The following is a 22,959-nucleotide window of genomic DNA, read 5'->3' as shown; positions in this document are numbered from 1 at the left end:
ATTTTGATATTATCTCGGATATTGTCCCACACGCTATTAATATCTAACTCTTTTCCAGCTTCATCGGAAGTTGCTAAAGCAGCAAACCTATTTGAAATTTCAACCTGATAACGTTGCTTAGTTTCCTCGTCCTTTAATTTCAAAATATTGAATCTATTATTAGCTTGTTGCTCTACTCGCTTGGCTACTGATAGTCTTTCTCTTAGTTCTTCACTGTTCTTAATTTCTTCCACAGCCTGGATCATGTCTAAGTACTCACGATTTGTGAACTCTGGCATATCGTAGTTTTGAAATAAACTAAATTGTATCGCTGTATGTCCAACTGCACACTAATGCAATGTAAACATCACAACAGTTGATCAGTTGCGAGTACTAGGCAAACTGTCTGCCGTCCGGACAGCGATGTCAGATTTTTAGACCTTCTGTACCTGACCCGACAATCAATGTTTCCAAAGTTTCTTCAATCGATTAATTCGAAATCTGTTAATTTTCTAATTAAAATACTGCTGCGGCATGAACATAATAAATGTTCTCTTCGTTGTTATAGAAGAAATTAAACCGTATTTTAAATAGTATTCGTAAAATTCGAGACCGAAATGTTGGCATAAAAGTATTATTTCTTCAAAAACCTCGCAAAAACGAGCAAAATGGTATTATACTTTTTTGTTCGTTCAAGGAATCACATCCTACAATTAATGTACTACCTTACCTTCCACCCTGTATATTCTGCATAATTATACATTTAATATTTACACAAGTTGCAACCAAACTTTTAAATAACTGCTTAATTCAATCAACTCCAATCAGAAAACAAATGCACTCTTAATAAATTACAAGACTGAATTTTATGACAGGGATAAACTCTGACTGGAATCGATCTAATTCATTAAATAAAAGGCCAGAACTTATGAAAAAAAATCTTATGCACTTTAATTATATATTACATCTTATACAAACATTTTAGAAATCATCTTTTTTCATCAAAAACATTATAACGCACACGTGTGTGATGTGCGTAAACACTAATAAAATTCAAATATAAAACAATCACCTATTTATTTGAATAAAGGATGATTAAACATTTACACAGTGCCTGAAGTAGGAGGTTAGATAAATTATTGTACAATTTTATAAACTTTTTAATTTTATATTCTCTTCAGAAGAACAAATAAAAACAACTTCATACTATTGTGTCCACAATCAGAAATATTGACTTGCACTTAACCAAATTCTCTTACCTCCTACACTGGCTTACGAATTAATTATATATAATTAATGGCAGCCAGGTAGCTCAGTCATTACAACAAATGGCTATGGACTGAGAAGTCTTGTGTTCACTCCTGAGTGGTGATATTTTCTCACTGTCAAAACTTCCACAACAACCCTGAGGTTCGCCCAGCCTTCTATCAAATTGAGTACCAGGTCTTTCCTGAAGGTAAAAGGAGTCGAAGCATGGTGCCAACCATACCACCTCATTCTAATGTTAATGAAGTCATTAAGCAAGATAAAAACTAGGAGATGTAGAAACAATAGCAATTGTTAGTCATCGTATACATAATTCTATACTGATACAGTTCTCTCTAGGGGGCAGATTTCTATGACCTAAAAGTTAGTACTACGACACAGTATAGTTCAAGATTAATGTTTCTGTATCATCAATTACAAAATCATTAGACTAAATATGAATATATAAAGTGTTAGAAGTACTTGATGTCTTAAATTAATATTTTAGTTTCTTTATAAAACTTGAATTTTATTGGTTAATTTTAGTAAAATAATGCAAGTACGAACTCAAATTACATTGTTGAGTTAGTCTATTTATTGCTTGTAACCTACTTTAGTCAATACTTAACATCTGACCAGTCATAATGACTCTTTTATTAGTGTATTTATACAGAGTGATTCACGAGGATTTACCGTCCTTTACGGAGATTATTTCCGAAGACATTCTGAGCAAAAAATGTCATTTAAACAAAGGTCCTATTCTCAATATTTACAGAGTTACGTTTCGTCGTTGGAACACATTCCTGTGAACGCGTGCAGTCAGCAGCCAACGCAAGCAAAGATAGCCATATGCAGTTACGTAGCGCGACGAGTGCCGTTCACAAGCGTGCAGCCAAGTGTACTCAAGCGGACGGCGACATTTTTTAAAATGTGTTGTAAACTCTCCAAGACCGTGAATTAGGATGCAAAATTGAACTGCAAATAATTAAGTCGGTGGAAGTGGTGTGATTTGTAATAATTGTTGTTATAAGTGCGTAAGAATAATGTAATTTCCTAGTTAAAAATAGAAAAAGATGTCTGTACGAAGCAACTAAGGAGTTCACAGCACACTTTTGGCTTCATAATACTTGCCAATTAAAGAAATTATACTTCTGAATGGTTCATTCTCTATTTGCATTACTCTTTTATCTTCAAACTAAAGAAAAAACATATTTTACAAACAACTTCAAATTAGTGTAACTCTGAAAATATTGAGAATAGGAACTATGTTTATATGACATTTTTTGCTCAAAATGTCTTCGGAAATAAGCTCCGTAAAGGACGGTAGATCCTCGTGAATCACCCTGTATATGATTCACAATTTGGTGTACTACGTATTTAAGAAAGTGACTGTTGGCTGTTACTTTTAGAAGAAAACAATGGTTGGTTAATAACACCTTGAGATATAATAAATGAAATCATCTTGAACTCTGCTAGTCTGATAGGGTAGAACATTACATTTCTGAGGAGCAGTAAGCTCAAAAGCAGAGTTTATTATCTGTCATGACTGAATGACTGGCAGAGTTGAATTTTGACATAAATGAGAAATGGTCAATTTAGTTTGGAGTCCTTTCATGCTGTAAATCTAGTACACGGATCTCCTAGTTTTACTTTTCTTCCAAAAGAAGTCACGCTAAGAACTTTCATCTAACTTAAAAATCTATCCTCAACTAGCAAACCTCAGATTCAATGGAAACGAATCATCGAGAATGATCAAAAGTTCCACTTTTTAATCAAAATAATTTTATTTTAAATGGTAAATCTATACTGCATGATTATGGAGTCAAATTTATTAAATATCCATTCATAAATTTTAATAATTATCCTATATACGTGGTCACTCCACATATATTTCTTCTGGAATTTAGCGAAAAAAAACTAAGGTGCACACATTATTTGAAATATGGTTGGTATCGCTTTGCCTCAAATACTGGATCCTGTTATACTATAGCGTTGGTTAGCTACTAATGCATGGCTTGTTGGAGAACTTTCATGTGCCATACTATAGCATTGACCGGCCTTGCATCTCTGTCTGTGCGGTGTCAGTAGCATGTTAGAAGTGAAGTGTTAAACACTTGCAAATCAAGCTTTCAGGTATAACTCCCTGTAAAGTTAATTTGAATAATTTCGAGGGAAAAATTGTTCCGGGGCCAGGTATCGAACCCGGAACCTTTGGTTAAACGTACCAACGCTCTGCCAACTGAGCTACCCGGGACTCCACCAGACACCCATCCAATTTATCCCTCTATATCCACAGACCTCAAAGTGGGCTGACAACCGTCAAGCAGCCAACATTGAGTGCACACTAACTCTGTGTAACTTAAATTGTGGTTTTCTGTTAACAAACAGTGACGTGTATTATGCAAATCAACGTTTCAGGTATAACTCCCTGTAAAGTTGATTTGAATAATTTCGAAGGAAAAATTGTTCCGGGGCCAGGTATCGAACCCGGAACCTTTGGTTAAACGTATCAATGCTCTGCTGAGCTACCAGGGAACTCCACCCAATTTTTCCCTCTATATCCACAGACCTCAAAGTGGGCTGACAACCATCAAGCAGCCAACATTGAGTGCACACTAACTCTGTGTGACTTTAATTATTATGGTTTTCTGTTAACGAACAGTGACGTGTATTATGTAAATCAAGCTTTCAGGTATAACTCCCTGTAAAGTTGATTTGAATAATTTCGAGGGAAAAATTAAATACTTAAGTATGGCTACAAGTTCTCATTATCGCACGTTCATGGCTAAAGAAAAGCTTAGTATTATTAAAGATGCAGAGAACATTAGAAACTGCAAAAAAAACTCCATACTGCTACTGGTGGAAACATTCTTAAAAAATTAGGTATCACGAATTCACTTGACGAAGCTGAGGATGACACTCTATGTGAAGATAGCAATGACAACAATGATTCTTCTGCTAGTAATGACAATGAAAGTGATGATAAATAGAGGTAAGGAAACATGTAATGATTGACTTTAATATTTTATTGCATATATTAACATTAAATTGGTAGAAATTGCAATTTGCTTTTTTTTTTCTTCTATTGTATGTAGAGTCCCGGATGTTTCTACAACTGCATGTGAAGATTATGATGCGTTTCTTAAAATAAATTGATATTTTATTTAGTTTTTGAGTATATCATTATGTAGGATTAATTTCTTGTAAATAAAACACAAATTACAGCCAACTTTCTTTTCTTTTTTTAATTTTCTCTCCTAAAATTAGGATGCATGGATTATTCGCATATTATATAGTATAAACTTTTTTTTAATACAATTACACATTTGAACTTGCTAAAACAACAGAAGTAGAAAGGGGAGAGGAGGAGAGGACTAGAAGATATAACATTATTAAATTCTCTTCTTTTAATAAAATAAATTTTAAGCTTCCATATTCTTCGATTATAAAGACTGGATTTTCTCATTTTTCTTTGTAGCTTGCTATTTTCAAATCACGCTGCTTGAATTACATCAAGAGTCAAAGAACTCTCTCTCTCTCTGGTACAACAAATGTACAGCAATTTTAACTTCCACTTATAACTCCAATTGTCGTCACCACCATCATCATCGTCATAAAATAACTTACTATTGCACTAACATGTGGTCACATTGGCAAAATACCTGAGAATAATTGCTCGATATCAAGTCTTCAGTAGCTTATAATTTTTTTTTCCAGTCCAATAAAGACCCCTTCACAGAAAAAAAAAAATCTGGATCAAATATCGAGCAATATTTTGTAAAATAAATATAAACAAACCAGTGTAAAATCAAAATACTGTATCAACCTGAACACGGAACAAAATGTTATCCATTCTGAATCTTGCGTACATCACTTTTAACACTTGAATATAATTAATTGATGAACTAGTGGACTTACTCGTGTTAAATATATAATATTTGTCCGGCTTACAGCTGTTTCAGTGCTTCACGCACCATCATCAGAGCCTACTCGATCGCGGCGTCATCTCGAACTTCTCTGCCTGTTAGGAGGGTGTGTTTTATTCCACATTCGACTCCACACTTCAACACCTTCCAACAATAAAACACACCCTCCTAACAGGCAGAGAAGTTCGAGATGACGCCGCGATCTAGTAGGCTCTGACGATGGTGCGTGAAGCACTGAAACAGCTGTAAGCCAGACAAATATTATATATTTAACACGAGTAAGTCCACTAGTTCATCAATTAAAAATGTTATCTACTAAGTACACACAGAAATTAGGTATATACTGAAAACTGAGAGATTGTGGACCATGTATCACATCTACAACAATCAATGAGTTTTCCTTGTTCACTGGGATACCAGAAATTGCTTGGTGACAGCTAACGGTAGAAAGTGACCACACTCCACTTCAGGCACTGTACCGAATATTGCATGGCACACATATTGTCAAGGTAACACTTAAGATACAATCAAAATTAAGAATCTAAACAAAAAGAGAAAAAAATTTACAATGGTGCTCTCAGGTGATATACAATTTGTACTTTTTATTACTACATAGTTTCAATCATTGATATTATATACTGTACAGCATACTCAATTCATGAACCTAAGAAAATACATACAAATCTTCCTTAATTGTGCAAAATCGAAACCTTCAAAATTAACAAAATATTTTGCATTATTTTCTCAGGTCTTAAGATAACAGTAAATTATTCAGATCTTTGAAGATTAAATATTACAACAGGTTATCAAATTTCATCGTTCATATTTTTATGCAGAAAAACCGTTGAACTGTTTTATATCTCCTTTCAAATTCCGAACATGCTCTCTTTACATCATTAACAGGTAATATTCGAACAAGGCTTAACATTATGATACATACACAAAAAAAGTGCAATCATGTACAAAAAAGTTTCGTTTCACTCAAATGGAACAAATCAGAATGTCTGGAGGGTATTACAATAAAATTATCTCTGCTGAAACTTGTGTAGTAATATGGCATCCAGTATTCAAACAAGAAAGTACAATAAAAATAATACTGTTGCCAGGTAAATTAAACATCCTGACAACAAACATTCAGAAGAGTTACACTGATGGTCCATTTAAAATTAAACAAACGACCATACTTCAATTTGTAGAAATATTCTTGTACTGTACTTTCAAAAGTTATCTACGAATGGTGCAAAAAGAAAACCTTAATAAAGGATTGTGCACATATTTACAGCAGAACATAACAGGCAAATTGCATGAAAAGGAACTTAAATGGAAAGTGGTGTCAACCATCAATAAGTCTATCTCTCTAGTAATTATCGATCCATTCATAAAAAGAAATTAAAGTATAAACTGAAATAAGTACAGAAATGTACAGACCAGTTCCAATGTTTCTGTGTTCTTGTTAAATTTAAAATCTTTATATTTTTACAAGCTGGTTTAAAAACCAAACAGTTCCATCCACTTGCCAACCTTTAATATCATCTCATATTTTGTGTTCTTTTGAACTTTTTGTGATACAGAAATAAAAACCTGTATGCACATAGGCACAACGCTAATTATCCACTGCATTCTTGTCTCCCACACAGAGTGTACTTTAGAAGACTCACCGAATTCAGAAACACAACACCGAGTAACGTTTTTACGTATCTGCACACTCATGAAAAGAGTTCAACACTTGTTTTGGACTGTAAAATGCCTTACTGACCTTCTGAAGCCACTACAGAGAGAGGGTCTGAGATCATGTCTGGTAAGGCTGTACCTCCACTCTGAAACAAAGGAATAAAAGTTAAGTTGTCAAGCCATTGAAATACAAGGTTTATCGCAACAAAGTGACTGCATGCAATGCAATAGATGGTTGCTTGGTTTCCAGTGCTTCCAAATATGATTAACAAAGAATTTTAAGGAAATATGATAGTCTGAATTGAGTTTAGGGGACAAAGAAATGGTGGATTATTCAGGGTATGACTTTTTTTACAGGTAAAGAAATAAATATCACCACATTTTGAAGGCTGGCTCTACCTTCATCTGCATGTCAAGAAAGGAAGGTGTGAGAGATATCCTACTCATTGGCGCTGCTGCAACTGAACTGGCTGAATCCACTTGACTGATATGATGACTGAGAACAGGAAATGTGAAACATGAGCAAACAAACAGAAAATATAAGAGGATTAAAAGAACTGGAAAGATGCACAAAAGTTGGATGAGAACCACAGCAAAAACAGGTAAAAATACAGGAGCTGGAGAATTGTAAAATCTCCAGTTTCATTTTACCTCACAGTTCTTTCTTTCATAAATTAATTGTCTTGGAATCCTTTACTTTTTTGTTCATTTATTCATAATCCTCACCACCCATTCTCAATCACTGATTAAGTGGATTTAACCATTTGTAAGTTCGTTTTCTTGTTTAGTTGGTATAATTTATGTGTTTAATTGTATAGTTTTGTGTTTTTAGTATGGATAGTTTGTTTGTGTGTTTTTTTGGATAGTTTGTTTGTGTGTTTAGTTGGTATAGTTTTTTGTGTGTTTAGTTTGGATATTTTGTTTGTGTATTAAGACAGTATAATTTGTGTGTTCAGTCTATATAGTTTTTATGTGTTAAGACAGTATAATTTATGTGTTCAATTTGTATAGTTTTTTGTGTGTTTAGTTTGGATAGTTTGTGTGTTAAGACTGTACAATTTGTGTGTTCAGTTTGTATAATTGTTTGTGTGTTCAGTTTGTATAATTGTTTGTGTGTTTAGTTTGGATAGTTTGTGTGTGTTAAGACTGTACAATTTGTGTGTTCAGTTTGTATAATTGTTTGTGTGTTTAGTTTGAATAGTTTGTGTGTGTTAAGACTTGTGTTAATTTGTGTGTTCAGTTTGTATAATTGTTTGTATGTTTAGTTTGGATAGTTTGTGTGTGTTAAGACTGTACAATTTGTGTGTTTAGTTTGTATAATTGTTTGTGTGTTCAGTTTGTATAACTGTTTGTGTGTTTAGTTTGGATAGTTTCTGTGTGTTAAGACTTGTGTTAATTTGTGTGTTTAGTTTGTATAATCGTTTGTGTGTTTGGTTTGGATAGTTTGTGTGTGTGTTTAGACTATAATTTATGTGTTCAGCTTGTATAATTTTTTATGTGCGTTTAGTTTGTATAATTTATGTGTTTAGTTTGTAAGTGTATAGTCTAAACTCTCTTGGACTGGCTCCCCAAGTGTAGTAGACCTTCAGCTCACCCTACACTACTGTAAGAGGCCATTGCCCTTATAGGATCTCAGGCTTTTCATATTCATATTTCATATAAACACCCCAACAAACACGAGATACCTAACACTTCCCTTTTTTCATCTGAAGACAAAGCCAGGTCTGACCTAGAAATAATGTCATTCTTTTTTTACCAGCAATACAAACAGGCTAATCCCAACACATTATATTACAGTCAAGATGGTAGAGTCTGTATGTCGAATTCATTATCCCCAATGATGGGATTATATGTGAGAATGGTCATTGGCAGAAAATGTCATTCCTATTTGAGATACTACGAGTAGAAAGTTACACCAAGGATTGGTCAATAGAGTCATCTGCAACTACAATCGGAACTACATGTGGACAATATAGAAGTATTCTACTATGGTTATGTTACATGCCACATACTTTGCGACAGGATCCAAAGCATGGTAACCACTAGACCATCAAGGACAAGTGCATGCAATACTTTTACACAGAAAAATACAAAATATTACTTTTCTTAAGCTGCTTGAACACGATCAAATTTCCTCAAATTCAAATGCATCACGTGGCTTTTCAAGACTTGCCAATACTTCACAAGTTTTATTGTCAAATCACTTACAATACTTTAAAAGTCTTTGATTGTATTTAAAGTAAATAAGAATATGTTCTAATTAAAGACATGGCAATTCTTTGAAGGAAATGACCAATGGGATTCGAAAATATTATATTACAGTGCCCAGAATTACAAAAACATGGCATCCTGACCGAGAGAAGTTGTGAGTTAATTCAATTATATGAATTAAACCCATGTCTGTATTCCACGGGTTCTATGAAATATATAATAAAATAAAGAAAAAATGCAGATGAGGAACTTGCAAGGCAGTTATCTCGAGTTAAGTACCAACATATGTATTTTTTTAATGATTCGAACCTATAATCTAGGTGAATACTAATCGCAAAAACTAGGACATTCGATAAGTAATGGCAACAATGCTGTAAATCAATGCTCTTAACAGTGACCATTAAAATCTTGTATGTAATACAGCAGGAATTATTTCATAAATATGCAATATTGAAAGTCTCAAAGTAACCATATTTTGTAAATACAGTGACTGTTTCTGATTTGTAGCACATAATACAGTCCTAACAAATGTTCAGTATGTGCTCCATAAGAATTCAAGTTGCAAGAGGAAAAAAAAATGCAATTCGGTGCTTTAGGATATTAAAAGAAGCTTATAGAAGAGAAGTTCTATCACAATAAACTATTGCAAGATGGGTGGAAGCGAGGCATTCACTTTCAATCAAGAGCTGACAACTAAGGAGCTTTAATCAATCAGTGAGAAAGACATCCAGAAAAGATGCTGCAGATGGAGTCCACCATCTCCCAAGGATTTGGCAACATACTGTATTATTTGAAGTATGTAATGCAAAAGTAACCAAAATGAATTTAGTGTGAAACAGTAACTATATTGCCATTACTTTTCCAATGCCTTGGTATTTTATTTTAAAACAATATGCAATCGTAATATTTGTTTTAGAGTACCAACAGTTAAAAGTGATACAAATATTGTTTTGTTTAGGCTGCTAGCAGTTATTCTCCAAAGGATTGGGTTCACATATTTATATTGTAATATTTGGTAGGTTAGCCTACACAGATTACAATCATCCACTTAAAGCCCATGTTTTAAAATATTATCAAATCTTTAGCAATATGAAAAGTCATTGACAAATCTTTTTCAATATAGATCAATCTTTGAAGAGTTTTCTTGTAAAGTACTCAATTGGAAAACAAATTTGGTCGTGTACAAGCAGCTTTAGGATATTATTTCAATGAGGATGGTCACTGCCAGGGTAATTTCTGCGTAATTCCTATTCAAGATACTAGAGAGTTACCATCAAGAATTAGTTGGTAATGGTGGTGGAGTGTGATTTGAAGACCTAGGATTTTATTGTTGTGACAGATTTGTCACTGGTTTCGATTATGACAGTAGTTCGAAAATCACAACTCTGAGAAATCGCCATCTCTACCTGATATGTGACTCAAAGTAATGGCAACTGATGTATGTATATGTGTCCGTATGAAATAGCTCCAGACAATTGCAACTCAGGAGATTCATACTAACTTGAAGGCCAAGATAACTGGGATGTAATTAATTCCCACTCAAATGTTTGTCAGCAACTCTTTGATATGCAAGCTAGTACATCCACACATCGCCAAATGCACTTGTTATATACATTCTTGGGCGAATATATACGCCCACACATAGCAATAACACAGATCACAGCATGTTTGTTATTTGCTGCGCCAATCAGTATTGTTAATAAAATACTTATGGCACTGGTATGCCAATTTGCAGAAGAGCAATAAACATAATAAACATCTGTCAGCTTGTAATGGGAAATATTCGCAATCGCCAAGAATCATCCTAACACAAAAATCACACTGAAAAATCGCCATTAACTGTCACAGCTATTTTTCCGGAGCTATGATGGCAAAATGATGTTACACCCCACATCTAGTTCATGAAGTCATCTGCAACTATAAGTAGAAGTATATGTAAAAGGTACAGTCAACCCGATGACAGGCCAAATTGGCCCACAGAGGAAAGTGAGAAGTCAAGGCTCCCACCTTTGCAAATCTGGCCTCCTTTGTTTTGGTGGTAGTGTTTAGTTTTATTTTATTTCACTTTTTGAAATCTACACACACCAGACCATCGAGGACAAGTGCATGCAATACTTTTATACCGAAAGATACAAAATATTACTTTTCATAGGGTGGTATTTTAATCAGAGAAAAAAAAAGTTCTGGTCCCTTTGGTTTGGTCGTAGTGTTTAGTTTTATTTCATTTCACTTTTTGAAATCTATACACTTATTAAAAATATTATTAATTTTTAGAAAGGAAAATGCTAACTTTCTTCAATCACCAGTTCTGTTTGGAAACAGAAGTTAATCATTATTATTAAGTTGTATGTTCGTTCTAATTTTCCAGATTTAAGGGGGGTGATGGGTGATGGGTGAAATTTTTATTTTCTACATTTTTCAAGCCACATCCTTGATTTTTTGTACACATAATCAGGGTGTGATAAATAATGATGTGGTAAAGTTTCATTTCTGTGAATGAATTACCTTCTGAGTTATTAGTAAAAATATTTTTAAAAATTTGTATATTTCAAAATGAAATGTGTCACTCAATTTTTCATTAAAATGTTTAAAATTTTTTTTGCAAGACCAGTGGCATATTTAGAAAAACAGCATTAGTTTTCCTATATCTTCGTTATTACTGAATAATTTAAATAAATATATTTAATTACAAATTAAGCTTATCATTTCTGTAACAATAACATAAAATAAAATCTTTCATGGTTACTATTAAAAGAATGTTATAAACTGAAAGGCAATGTTATTCAAGTATTTCGAGAAATCTAGCTTGAAATATGTGTCCCCAATTTAGTTTTTTAAGCTTTTTTTAATTTAATTCCTTAGTCTTAAGTTTTACTTACAGTCACTTTAACTTCAAGGTCATTTTGCGACTGTCGACTGTGTGTTTATTGTTATTGATACATTGGATTGCTGCCATCTATCAGCCAGTCTGCTTACCTCCATGCCATCTAGCAGCCACGTCAGCAGACATGTCCACCATGTACAATCAGTAGAGACTTAGATTTTGAGAAACACTATTCATATCTTTTGTAATCGAAATGAGAACCAATCCAGCATTTACCTCTTAAATAACGCGGCTAACCTCGAGCAAGTCCAGTACTATTTTATCACTAAGCAATCTTGCTCAGTATATTTCATTTTTATTTGCAGGATGGATAATGTAAGAAACAAAGAGAAACTACGTTAAAGTGGTATAAACTTTCTGAATTTTTGCATAAACTAAAACTAAAAAAAGAATGTCTATTATTAAATTTAAATGATTCAACCAGTATTTAGGCTAACCTTCTATGAGTAAGCAAGCAGTCCCTTTCAGTTAAAGTTCATGCAGAATATGCCAAAGAAAATGTCACATAACCTACGATATCCGAACTGTACAATGCCAATTTATAAGTTACAAATTACAATGAAAACTCGGTAAGACGCTCTTCAAGGAACCACATAAAAATAGCGTATTAAGCGGGACCGCATATTAGTGAGAGTGGGTCATTTTTGGATTTTTTAAATTTTAACAAGAAGGTAAGACTCAGCATAAACATTTGTTGAAGAAATTTAAGGATTAAATACTGTAATTATGCAGGGTAAAAGGTTATTTTATTTTCTTTCCTTTCAGAAAATGTCAGAACAAATATGCTGTCTTATTAATTAAAGTGCCCCTTTATTAAAAAAGTAAAAAAATAGTTTTCTGTCCTGCAATTGATCCAGTACTATGAATAATTTGCATTTTCCACAAGATTTAAATCGGAAGTGATATCAGTAATTTGACTAGTAGAAACATTAACGAATCTATGAATCATAGATACTGCGGCAAAGGCTTCATTGCGAGAAGGACAGTCTCTAATATAATAGTCTTTCAGGTACTCAAGAGTCGCATTTCATTCTACTGTATTCACCAATCAGACTCCTACAAATCCTTGAATATGTGGGCGCTAGCGGTAAATGTAGAAATACACGAAAATTTTCTCAGTATCCTTTCAAGTACGATATTTTAGAATTTTCAGCAGATGAAAAAGTGTATTAAACGGGATGATGAGGATATTAAGCAGTGGATTTTACACAGTTTTATATAGGGATGTCAAGGGACCGGATGAAAAGAGCGTATAATGCGGGACAGCATAACAAATGGACATGTATTATGGGGGTGTTACTATAGTAGCAAGTGGTGTCCTTATACAGAGTATTCCTACGATAAGTACTGGTTTAATCTGTAGGCCGCTAGTGATGGCAGTGGTTGAGCAACTGCCCGGCGGCCAGCTCCTCCTCTCTCAGCATTCAATACCTCACGGGACGTATCAATGACTTAGTCAGTCTGAGATTGGAATACATAGAGAGGAGTCATCGTGTTGTGTTGTGTCATTTTCAACAGGATAATGCGACCGCTCATACTGCCAAAGCGTCTATGACAGATATCAGTCATATTTTTGAGCAGAGAATTATCAGTAAGGGGTATGGCCGGATTGTCCCCAGATCTAACACCGTTAGATTTTTATTTATGGAGAACATTACAAAACAGAGTGTATGCAAATAATCCTCACACAATTGAACAACTGAAAGCTAATATTCGTGACGCAATTAGTCAAATCAGTGCAGTGGACCTCATGAATGTGAACGATAGTTTTTTTACAGCAATGTGAACTCTGTATAGAGCAAAACAGTCAACACTTCCAGCAGCTACTGTCATGAGGGTGAGTACAAAATTCTGTAATTAGTATAAAATAAAGTGACATCAAAAACTTTTTCCTTGCATTTTTAACTATGTCCTATGCAGTGTAAAATATTACCATGGCAACTAAAACTTACCATTAAGCAAAGCCTGCATGATATAGTCAAAAAGCAAGGTACAATAAAAATGTAAGGAAAAAGTTTTTGATGTCACTGTATAACAATTAATGTTAGTAAGTATGCATGTAAGTTTTAATTCAGTGATGCGACGTGAGTTTAAGGGCCCAGTTGCCGGCAGTTGTTCAAGCGCTGTGCTGTACAGCAGCTGAAGAATAAACCAGACTTATCGCTGCAACGCTCTGTATAATGTCAAAATTAGGTTTGGTGTGCAATCAATATACACAGAATATTTGCCACAGTATTTCACGAGGTGTTAGTAGATACTGAAAGATAATATGTTAATGATGCATTGACTCTGTGGTTCAGTAGATTGGCAGAAAAAGAGAAAATTTATACAAAATAACTGAACCTTGAACACTTCCTACTTTCACAGTAGTGAATGAGATTCGAAATAAATAAATAAATTTAGCTTCCCTTATGAAAAGGTTGCCAGATTTGACAAAGCATATTACATATAATTTGGAAACACACCTAAAAGGTAAAATGATATACATTTGAAACGGTTAGGGAATCGAATATCCAAAATATCAGAAAAATTTACACCTGAGTAGCGTTTACAGTTAAGAAAGGGGGGGGGGGGGCAAAATACCATCAGATAGGTTAGAATGATTTGAATGCCATATACCGCGAGAAAAATAATAGTACGGATTGATTGGCATTGATATCTAAACCAATCAACAGCCATCAGTTAAGATAACTTGAAATTTCCATTATCACTGCCATACAAATGATTTCTCAATATCTGAACCGATCCTTTGAGGGCACTAATGGCTATTTCCTTCACAATGCTGTGTTTAGGCCCAGGTTTTTACATTTGTTGGCAAAGAAGGAGGGTATGGTACCTCGTGCTCCCACCATCAGACCTATCACATCAATGTGGGACAGGCTATATTTATCTTTATAGAACGGAATTGTTGGTTCATAGAGCCGTTTCTTTTCACTGTCCACCTCATGCGGTTGATCTGCATGTGTCTCAAATCTGATGGTGGGATCGAGAATGTATGCTTAATGGCAATGATATCAATTCGCCGAACACTTCCTTGTGTGGACTGTAAACCCTACTTCCTTCAGCGCCTTGGCCAGCATAGAACGGACAGCATGGTGACGGATGTTGCGAAGAGCCTCACTATAGGGGCAGAAGCCAAGGATATGGGGAAGAGTTTCAATCTCGCTGAGACAGTGCCTACAGCGGGTAAAATCCCATCCCAATGACTCTGTGACTGGTCGAGTTTGTAGTTGCCTCTATCCCCAAATTTCAGTTCTTTCTCTTTGTATTTATGGAAGAAATTTGAAAATGTAATGTACCGTATGTAAAAAAAAAGACAATATGTATGTGTGTTGAAATTTCCAATATTACAAAACAAGAACTTGACCATGTTCGAGAACATTTTTTGCAAGATCTGAATCTTCACTTTGTGATTTTACTCTAAGACAGGGTATGAATTTTATGAATTTCACGTTCAGGAAACTGGGCAGGAGTTTATAGGACACTGTTTTGATGGTCCAGTTGGTTTCCATTCTTGCTTCTGTATTCAAATATTACGTTTTCAAATTCAGCCAAGGGCAAATAATTTTTTAGTCGAAAAAATCCACAGCACAGCTTTCCCTGGGAGGGATGTAAAGCTGGAGGATCTATATGAACTAAGTTTGTGGCATATTGCATAATCAGTTAATGGTAAACAGGTACACACATAAGTACAAAGTTGGTTGGTTCATCAGACAACACACTGCTTTATGGCATTGAGGCTGCTGCGCAGTCAGGAGATAGACTCCATGCAATGAGGACACACATTTGTTTTAGTTTGATTGTTACAAATGTATTACACTACAATTCTAACATGTGACTCTCAATATGAATGTCTTTATTTTATATCAACAAAGTCTGATCCAGTGCCAATTGAAGATTCTCACTCAATAATGAGAAACAAAATATTGTAATCATGGTAAGAAAGGAGGTCTTACCTCAATGACGAGCGCAGAGCCAATGTTGTCTGTGTCGACCTGGGAGCTGGTGGACATAATAGGAAGAGTCAGTTCACTTCTTATACCGAATATTACACCTCTACACTATTTCTACTTCTATGTATATTCTTAACAAACTCCCTTACAATTTTAATTTGAACTCAAGGTAATCTTTTTTCAATAATCTACTTTTAGATACTCATATTTATTTACGTTCATGCAGAGCCATAATTCAAATGTTACCAACAAGTGAAAGCAAAACAAAGAAAGGAAAAGAAAGAAGGATGAATGAAAGAAATGACAATAATGGAGAGAAAGTAAAATTAAATATAGAAAAAAGTTGGACAGAAAAAGTTCCCTGAAGGATCATAAGTAGGGGGCAGATGTTGATGACCAAAAATCTACTTAAAATGATCATTAAAATGCCCTTAAACTAATGGAAAAATGACATGAAATTAAAAGAAAATGACATTTAAATATTATTCACCGTACTCGCACTACAACTTCTTAAAAATTAGTCACCTTGTTTCAATGACTCCACTACAAATCTCGGAGCGAAGAGGCAACTTCCTGGAATTTGGCTAAGATAAAGGAAAAGAACATGCAACAAAATAAAGGTTTTAAGGGAAAACTATAGATTTTAATGAGGGTTTACAAAGTGTTTCAATCAAGAGTGGTCCATATCAGTGCCTTCATTCTCTGTCTCCTTCTCCTTCCGCGCTTCACTTTAGTTACCAGATCTTCCAGATGAGAGAGTGTGAATAACGAAGCAAATTGTGGGCACAGCGTGCATTCTTCCAATCTTTGTGTTAAAAATACTGTCCTGTCCAGGACATGGTGAAAGTTTCCCTCCTTCCAAACATAAATTCTAAAGACACCCTCGTACCGACAAGAACAGTAACGATCAAAGCCCTCACTTAAACTAAGCTGCTGTCAAGCATTTTATATTACTTCCATTGAGTGAAGTGAAGCCTTCAGTGGAAGGATTTCTATATTAATAGGCGTTGTCCTAATGTGAAAAATAAGAAGATAACTTTTCATCAACATCCACCCACTAATCATAAGCATAATGGAAATCCAGGGGGAAAAAAAAGAAACTGAAAAGCAACCAACTAACCAAAGAAAAAACGAAAAATACAAAAATAATTTAAACAAAAGAAAAAAAAGCAATAATGGGAGGGAAGACAAAAGAAAAAGAACGCAAAAAAAATAGAGACAGGAAGACTGAAGAAGGAAGTATGAAAGAAATAGTAAGGAAAAAGTAACAAAGTATTGCAATGAAGTGAAAAGGAAGAAAAAATATAAGAGAAAATAAATAAATAAATAGAAAAGGGAAAAAGAAGAAAGTGGGGAAAAAAACATGAAAAGAAAAAAATTAAAAGGAAAATTCCAAAAGGAGAGAAGAAAGAAAATAAACCTGGCATAAATAATTACATAACAACGAAGGAAAAGGGGACAAAGAGAAGTAAATACAGAAGAAAAACATTACATGAAAAGAGAGAAATAAAGGAGGAAAAAAAGGAAGAAATACAGCAAAAAAAAAACAACTAAGTCTGCCATGTTGTTACTGTGGTACCTATTTTTATGTGAAACTGTGACATAAAAATACCTACTCCCAATAATTACGATGCCTTTGCTAATAACTGAACTCTTTACTAGTCCTCAAAACATGAAAACTCCATTATTTTCACAAGTACACTTTCGCACTTGACTAATGAATTTTATTTACTTACTTTCGTTTCTTAACAGATCCTGAATGAAACCTTCCACCTTCTCCTCTGATGCGGTTCATTGCATGACGATGTCGGGACTCATGCAAGTATTTCTGCAAAATTACATTACAACTGTAAGATACATAACATTCCTTTGAAAAATGTATCTTCAATATTATTATCGTCGTTAATTGTTTCAAAAAACAGAAACAATAATTAAGAATACTTAACCTATGTTACAGTAATAATTTGTTTCAAAATTAAAACATAGCCACATACATTGCCATTTTCAAGAAATGGATTCGGAACACCTCACAATCTGTGCTTCATGATAATATCTTTGAAAAATATTGGAGTGCAAGAGGTCAAATGACTTTATTGCCAAACGCCTTGCATTAGAAAACAACAACAACAACAACAACAAACATCTTTCTTAAAAATTATAACTTTGAACAAAATTGTGTATTACAAGAAATAGCAACATGGAACACTATTACATTAATAAGATTAAATAAAAATTATTGCATCCAATCATATTGCTTACAGTACTTTAATAGAAATGAGTATTTCAATGGGATGCCATGTTTGTTTACTGACAGCTGACACACTCTTAGATGCTAATGTCACTAGAACAATGAGTCTATATAATGCTAAAGAATATTATGATAAATGAGGCAGTAGAGCAAGTGGACAGCTTCAAATACTTGTAGTGTACTACAACCAGTAAGTCAAAAGGAGGATAGCAATGGTCAAGAAAGCTTTTAATAGAAAAAGGAGCATCTTCTGTGGACCTCTGGAAAAAGAACTAAGGAAGAGACTAGTAAACTGCCTTGTATAGACCGTGGCATTGTATGGGGAAGAAATATGGACATTACGACGAAGTGAAGAGAAGTGAATAAAAGCATTTGAAATGTGAATATGGAGAAGAATGAAATGTGTGAAGTGGACAGAATAAGAAATGAAGCTGTGATGGAAAGAGTGGATGAAGAAAGAATGATGCTCAAACTGATCAGAAAAAGGAAAAGGAATTGGTTGTGTTACTGGCTGAGAAGAAACTGCCTACTGAAGGATGCACTGGAAATAATGGGAGAAGAGTTTGGGGCAGAAGAAGATACTACATGATAGACGACATTAAGATATATGGATTTACAACATAATTTCTACAGACCAATTTGATCACTATACTTACAGGCCTTTCCTTTGGTATCCTTCCTTCTGCTTCCAGTTTGGCTCGTGCTTGCCGTCGCTTCAGTATTCTCCTATATTGCTTGGCATTGACATAGAGTGGCTCCTCCTCAAGGAATTCTGTGCCAGGTAGTGGAATTCTTTGGAACTGTGGTACTCCGCCTGTCCCAGGCACCATCTGCAAAAAGGACGCAAATACTGTAGAACATGGTTATAGCGACCTCGTTTTGTGCGACACCTCGCCTATAACGTCAAATATTCTGTGGTCCCAACTAATTCCCCATAAGACATATATGCTTTTCTATCTTGCTTAATACGACAAACGTGTAGGCTATGCATCTACCTCGCATATAACGTAATTTTCAAGAGGACTTAAATTTAATGTTAATGTTATGTTTTATTTAACAACGCTCGCAACTTCAGAGGTTATATCAGCGTCGCCGGATGTGCCGGAATTTTGTCCCGCAGGAGTTCTTTTACATGCCAGTAAACCTACTGACATGACCCTGTCGCATTTAAGCACACTTGAATGACATCGACCTGGCCCGGGATCGACCTGCAATCTTGGGCATGGAAAGGCTAGCACTATACCAAGTCGCCAACCAGGTTATTTAAGTCCTCTTGGTCATTTTCAACCTCAGTTTGGAATACAATTTTCTAAGAACCAAAGTATTTTAAAAAATATTTTGCTGAAATCTGGCAAATCCTTTACTGTCCCCTTCTATAAAACCTCTGGAATGAGGCAGCTTTCCCATCCCATTGTAATCTGCCCGAATACATGCAGTATTAATGGTACCTGCATGCGGTCAGTTTCGACAGGAAGTTTTCACTAAGTGCACGCATTTTAAGCAGTATGGCCACTAAAAGACGTGAGTGACACTTTAGAAGCCATTAGAATTGTGAACATTTCTATGAAGCTAGGAGAGAGAGTATGAAGCTAGGGGAGGGAGCAGTGAAATTGCAACTGAAATAATGAACATAGAATGTAATTTATAAAGTGTGTATTGGGTAAGTAGGAGACAACCGAGTAAAATCACTGATACTTTACTCCTAAGTAAAGAAGTTTGGTGAGTAATGAATAAACTGTTTTAATACAGAATACTGTATTTATAATTGTAAGTGTATTTTATTATGTTCATGGTATGCTTAAAAGTGAATACATAAATCTAAAATAAGCCTAATTATGTTTATTATTTTTCATTTTCCACCTCACTAGACTGATAATATAAATCTCGGTTACTACGACACTCGTTTATAACAACATAATTTTCAAGGGCCCTTGGATGTCGTTATAACCAAGTACTACTGTAGTCTGAATAGCAACAGACAGGAGTGTTAGATAAGCCTCCACTATATTTTTTACCATTTATATAAGTTAACTGAAAAGTGAAGAGTTCATAGTGATAAAACAATGGCCAGTATTATTTGTTTTAAGAAATAGTTCATCTGACATTAGCATCACTTTTGCACACAATGAAAAGGACAAATACAAAGAAACATGTACGAGTATAGGCTACTAACAAAAACTACTACAGAAATAATGAAATTACTTGCTGGTACAGAGTCTGCTTATTAAATTGATATATGTCCTTAGCTGTAAGTTAAGGCTCATTGATATCTAATTGTATAGAATACTTGTGGAGGTCAAAGAGGCAGTTTAAATAATGTATAAGGGTACAGTACATAAGTTATTCATAGATTTCAAAGAGGCATGTAACTCGGATAACAGAGAAGTTTTATGTAATATTCTTATTGATTTTGGTATTCCGAAGAAACTAGTTCGATTAATTAAAATGGGTCTCAGCAAAGTCCGTATAGGCCAGTTTCTATCTTATGCTTTTCCAATTCATTAAAGCAAGGAGATGCACTATCACCTTTACTTTTTAACTTCGCTCTAGAATATGCCATTAGGAAAGTTCAGGATAACAAAGAGGGTTTGGAAATGAATGGGTTACATCAGCTTCTTGTCTATGTGGGTGACGTGAATTCAGTATGTTAGGAGAAAATCCACAAACGATTAGTGAAAACATGAAAATTTTACTTGAAGCAAGTAAAGGGATAAGTTTGGAAGTAAATCCCGAAAAGACAAAGTATATGATTATGTCTCGTGACCAAAATATTGTACGAAATGGAAATACTATAAAAACTGGAGATTTATCCTTTGAAGAGGTGGAGAAATTCAAATATCTTGGAGCAACAGTAACAAATATAAAAGACACTAGGGAGGAAATTAAATCTATACTAATAATAAATCTCTAGTCGAAATTTCTCTGGTAATTTTCGCTTTTCCAAAAATAATTGGTCCTAACATGTATAATTAACCATCCTGAAACCCAAAATCGCTTTCTTGAAATTTTTGTTTGTATGTCTGTCTGTCTGGATGTTTGTTACCTTTTCACGCAATAATGGCTGAACTGATTTAAATGAAAATTGGAATATAAATTAAGTTCGTTGTAACTTAGATTTTAGGCTATATGACATTCAAAATACTTTATTTAAAAGGGGGGTTATAAGGGGGCTTGAATTAAATAAATCGAAATATCTCCCTTATTATTAATTTTCATAAAAAATGTTACATAACAAAAGTTTCTTTAAAAATGATTTCCGATAAGTTTTATTCCATACAAAATTTTGATAGGACTGATATTTAATGAGATAAATGAGTTTTAAAATTAAGATAACGCCATCTAATTCGCTGTAAGGAACTAAAAAAAATGACTTCGTCTATAAGGGGCTTTGGACAACAACAATCGTAAGCTATTAAACATAGCCTATAGAGAATGTTTCTGTGTTTGTATGAAGTAATATCGGAAGCTAAATTAACCGATTTGTATAATTAATTATATTATTTCACCATTGGAAAGTGTAGTTTCTCTAGATGTATATAATGCTATAATGTTATTACAGTAACTTCAAAGTGAATCCAGGACAGGTAAGATTAAAATAGCTTCTTATGCATAGAAAACTTGATAGGCTATTCTGTATATTCATTTCCTGTATTTCTTAAAATAATGTTTATGAACACATTCATTTTCATCTCAGAGAATTAACGATTGGTGTTAACATGTATAATTATTCATCCTGAGACCGAAAATCGCTTTTTTGAAATTTTTGATTGTATGTCTCTCTGTCTGTCTGTCTGTCTGGATGTTTGTTACCTTTTCACGCGATAATGGCTGAACGGATTTCGATGAAAATTGGAATATAAATTAAGTTCGTTGTAAGTTGGATTTTAGGCTATATGGCATTCAAAATACTTTATTTAAAAGGGAGGTTATAAGGGGGCATGAATTAAATAAACAAAAATATCTCGCTTATTATTGATTTTTGTGAAAAATATTACATAACAAAAGTTTATTTAAAAATGATTTCCGATACGTTTCATTCCAAGCTAACTTTTGATGGGACCAAATTGCACCAAAATGGATGTTCTGTGAATCAAATGATCATATTTTAATTATTTGCATGTAATAACAATTAAGAAACATGTTAAAGGGATTATCATTGCACTAAATGAGTGATCTCTGGAGCAAAATGATCGCATTTTAATTATTTAAATACAATTTAAATTAAGTGACATATTAAACGATTTATCCTTCTATCAAACACGAATGTTCCCTGGACCAGATGTCCTATTTTAATTATGTAATTACTTTATATTTATTTCTAACAAGTGTAGCGGAGAGCACGGGTACAGCTAGTACAGAATAAATATGGGAAATGAGTGTTATTATTCGGTAGAGAAGCTTTTGTCATCTAGTCTGCTGTCAAAAAATCTGAAAGTTAAAACACTTATATTACTGGTTGTTCTGCATGGTTGTGAAACTTGGATCCCACTTTGAGAGAGGAACAAAGATTAAGAATGTTTGAGAATAAGGTTCTTAGGAAATTTTTTTGGGGTTAAGAGGGATGAAGTTACAGGAGAATGGAGAAAGTTACACAATGCAGAACTGCATGCATTGTATTCTTCACCTGACATAAATAGGAACATTAAATTCAGATGTTTGAGATGGGCAGGGCATGTAGCACGTATGGGCGAATCCAGAAATGCATATAGAGTGTTAGTTGGGAGGCCAGAGGGAAAAAGACCTTTGGGGAGGCCGAGACGTAGATGGGAGGATAATATTAAAATGGATTTGAGGGAGGTGGGATATGATGATAGAGACTGGATTAAGCTTGCACAGGATAGG

At 34.2% G+C, this 22,959-nt stretch overlaps 1 protein-coding gene across 5 annotated transcripts in view; it reads right to left on the bottom strand.

Moving 5' to 3' along the window:
• Positions 1-911: 911 nt before the first annotated feature.
• Nf-YA (nuclear factor Y-box A) overlaps positions 912-22,959 on the bottom strand; it is a 49,299-nt gene continuing 27,251 nt past the window's right edge. For 3 of the 5 annotated variants that reach the window (XM_069840005.1, XM_069840007.1, XM_069840006.1), the window contains exons 6-9: positions 18,774-18,947; positions 17,606-17,697; positions 15,873-15,918; positions 912-6,967 (exon numbers count right to left, since the gene is read on the bottom strand). In XM_069840005.1, the coding sequence (XP_069696106.1) occupies positions 6,899-6,967; positions 15,873-15,918; positions 17,606-17,697; positions 18,774-18,947 (381 nt within the window). In that variant the 3' untranslated portion in view covers positions 912-6,898. Of the gene's footprint in view, positions 6,968-7,220; positions 7,318-15,872; positions 15,919-17,605; positions 17,698-18,773; positions 18,948-22,959 lie in introns of all 5 variants that reach the window. The other 2 variants (XM_069840008.1, XM_069840009.1) reach the window with 2 other exon arrangements.

This window comes from Periplaneta americana, chromosome 11 (assembly GCF_040183065.1).
Source record: "Periplaneta americana isolate PAMFEO1 chromosome 11, P.americana_PAMFEO1_priV1, whole genome shotgun sequence".
Lineage (NCBI taxonomy): Eukaryota > Metazoa > Arthropoda > Insecta > Blattodea > Blattidae > Periplaneta > Periplaneta americana.
This window is presented reverse-complemented; position numbering and strand designations above follow the sequence as displayed.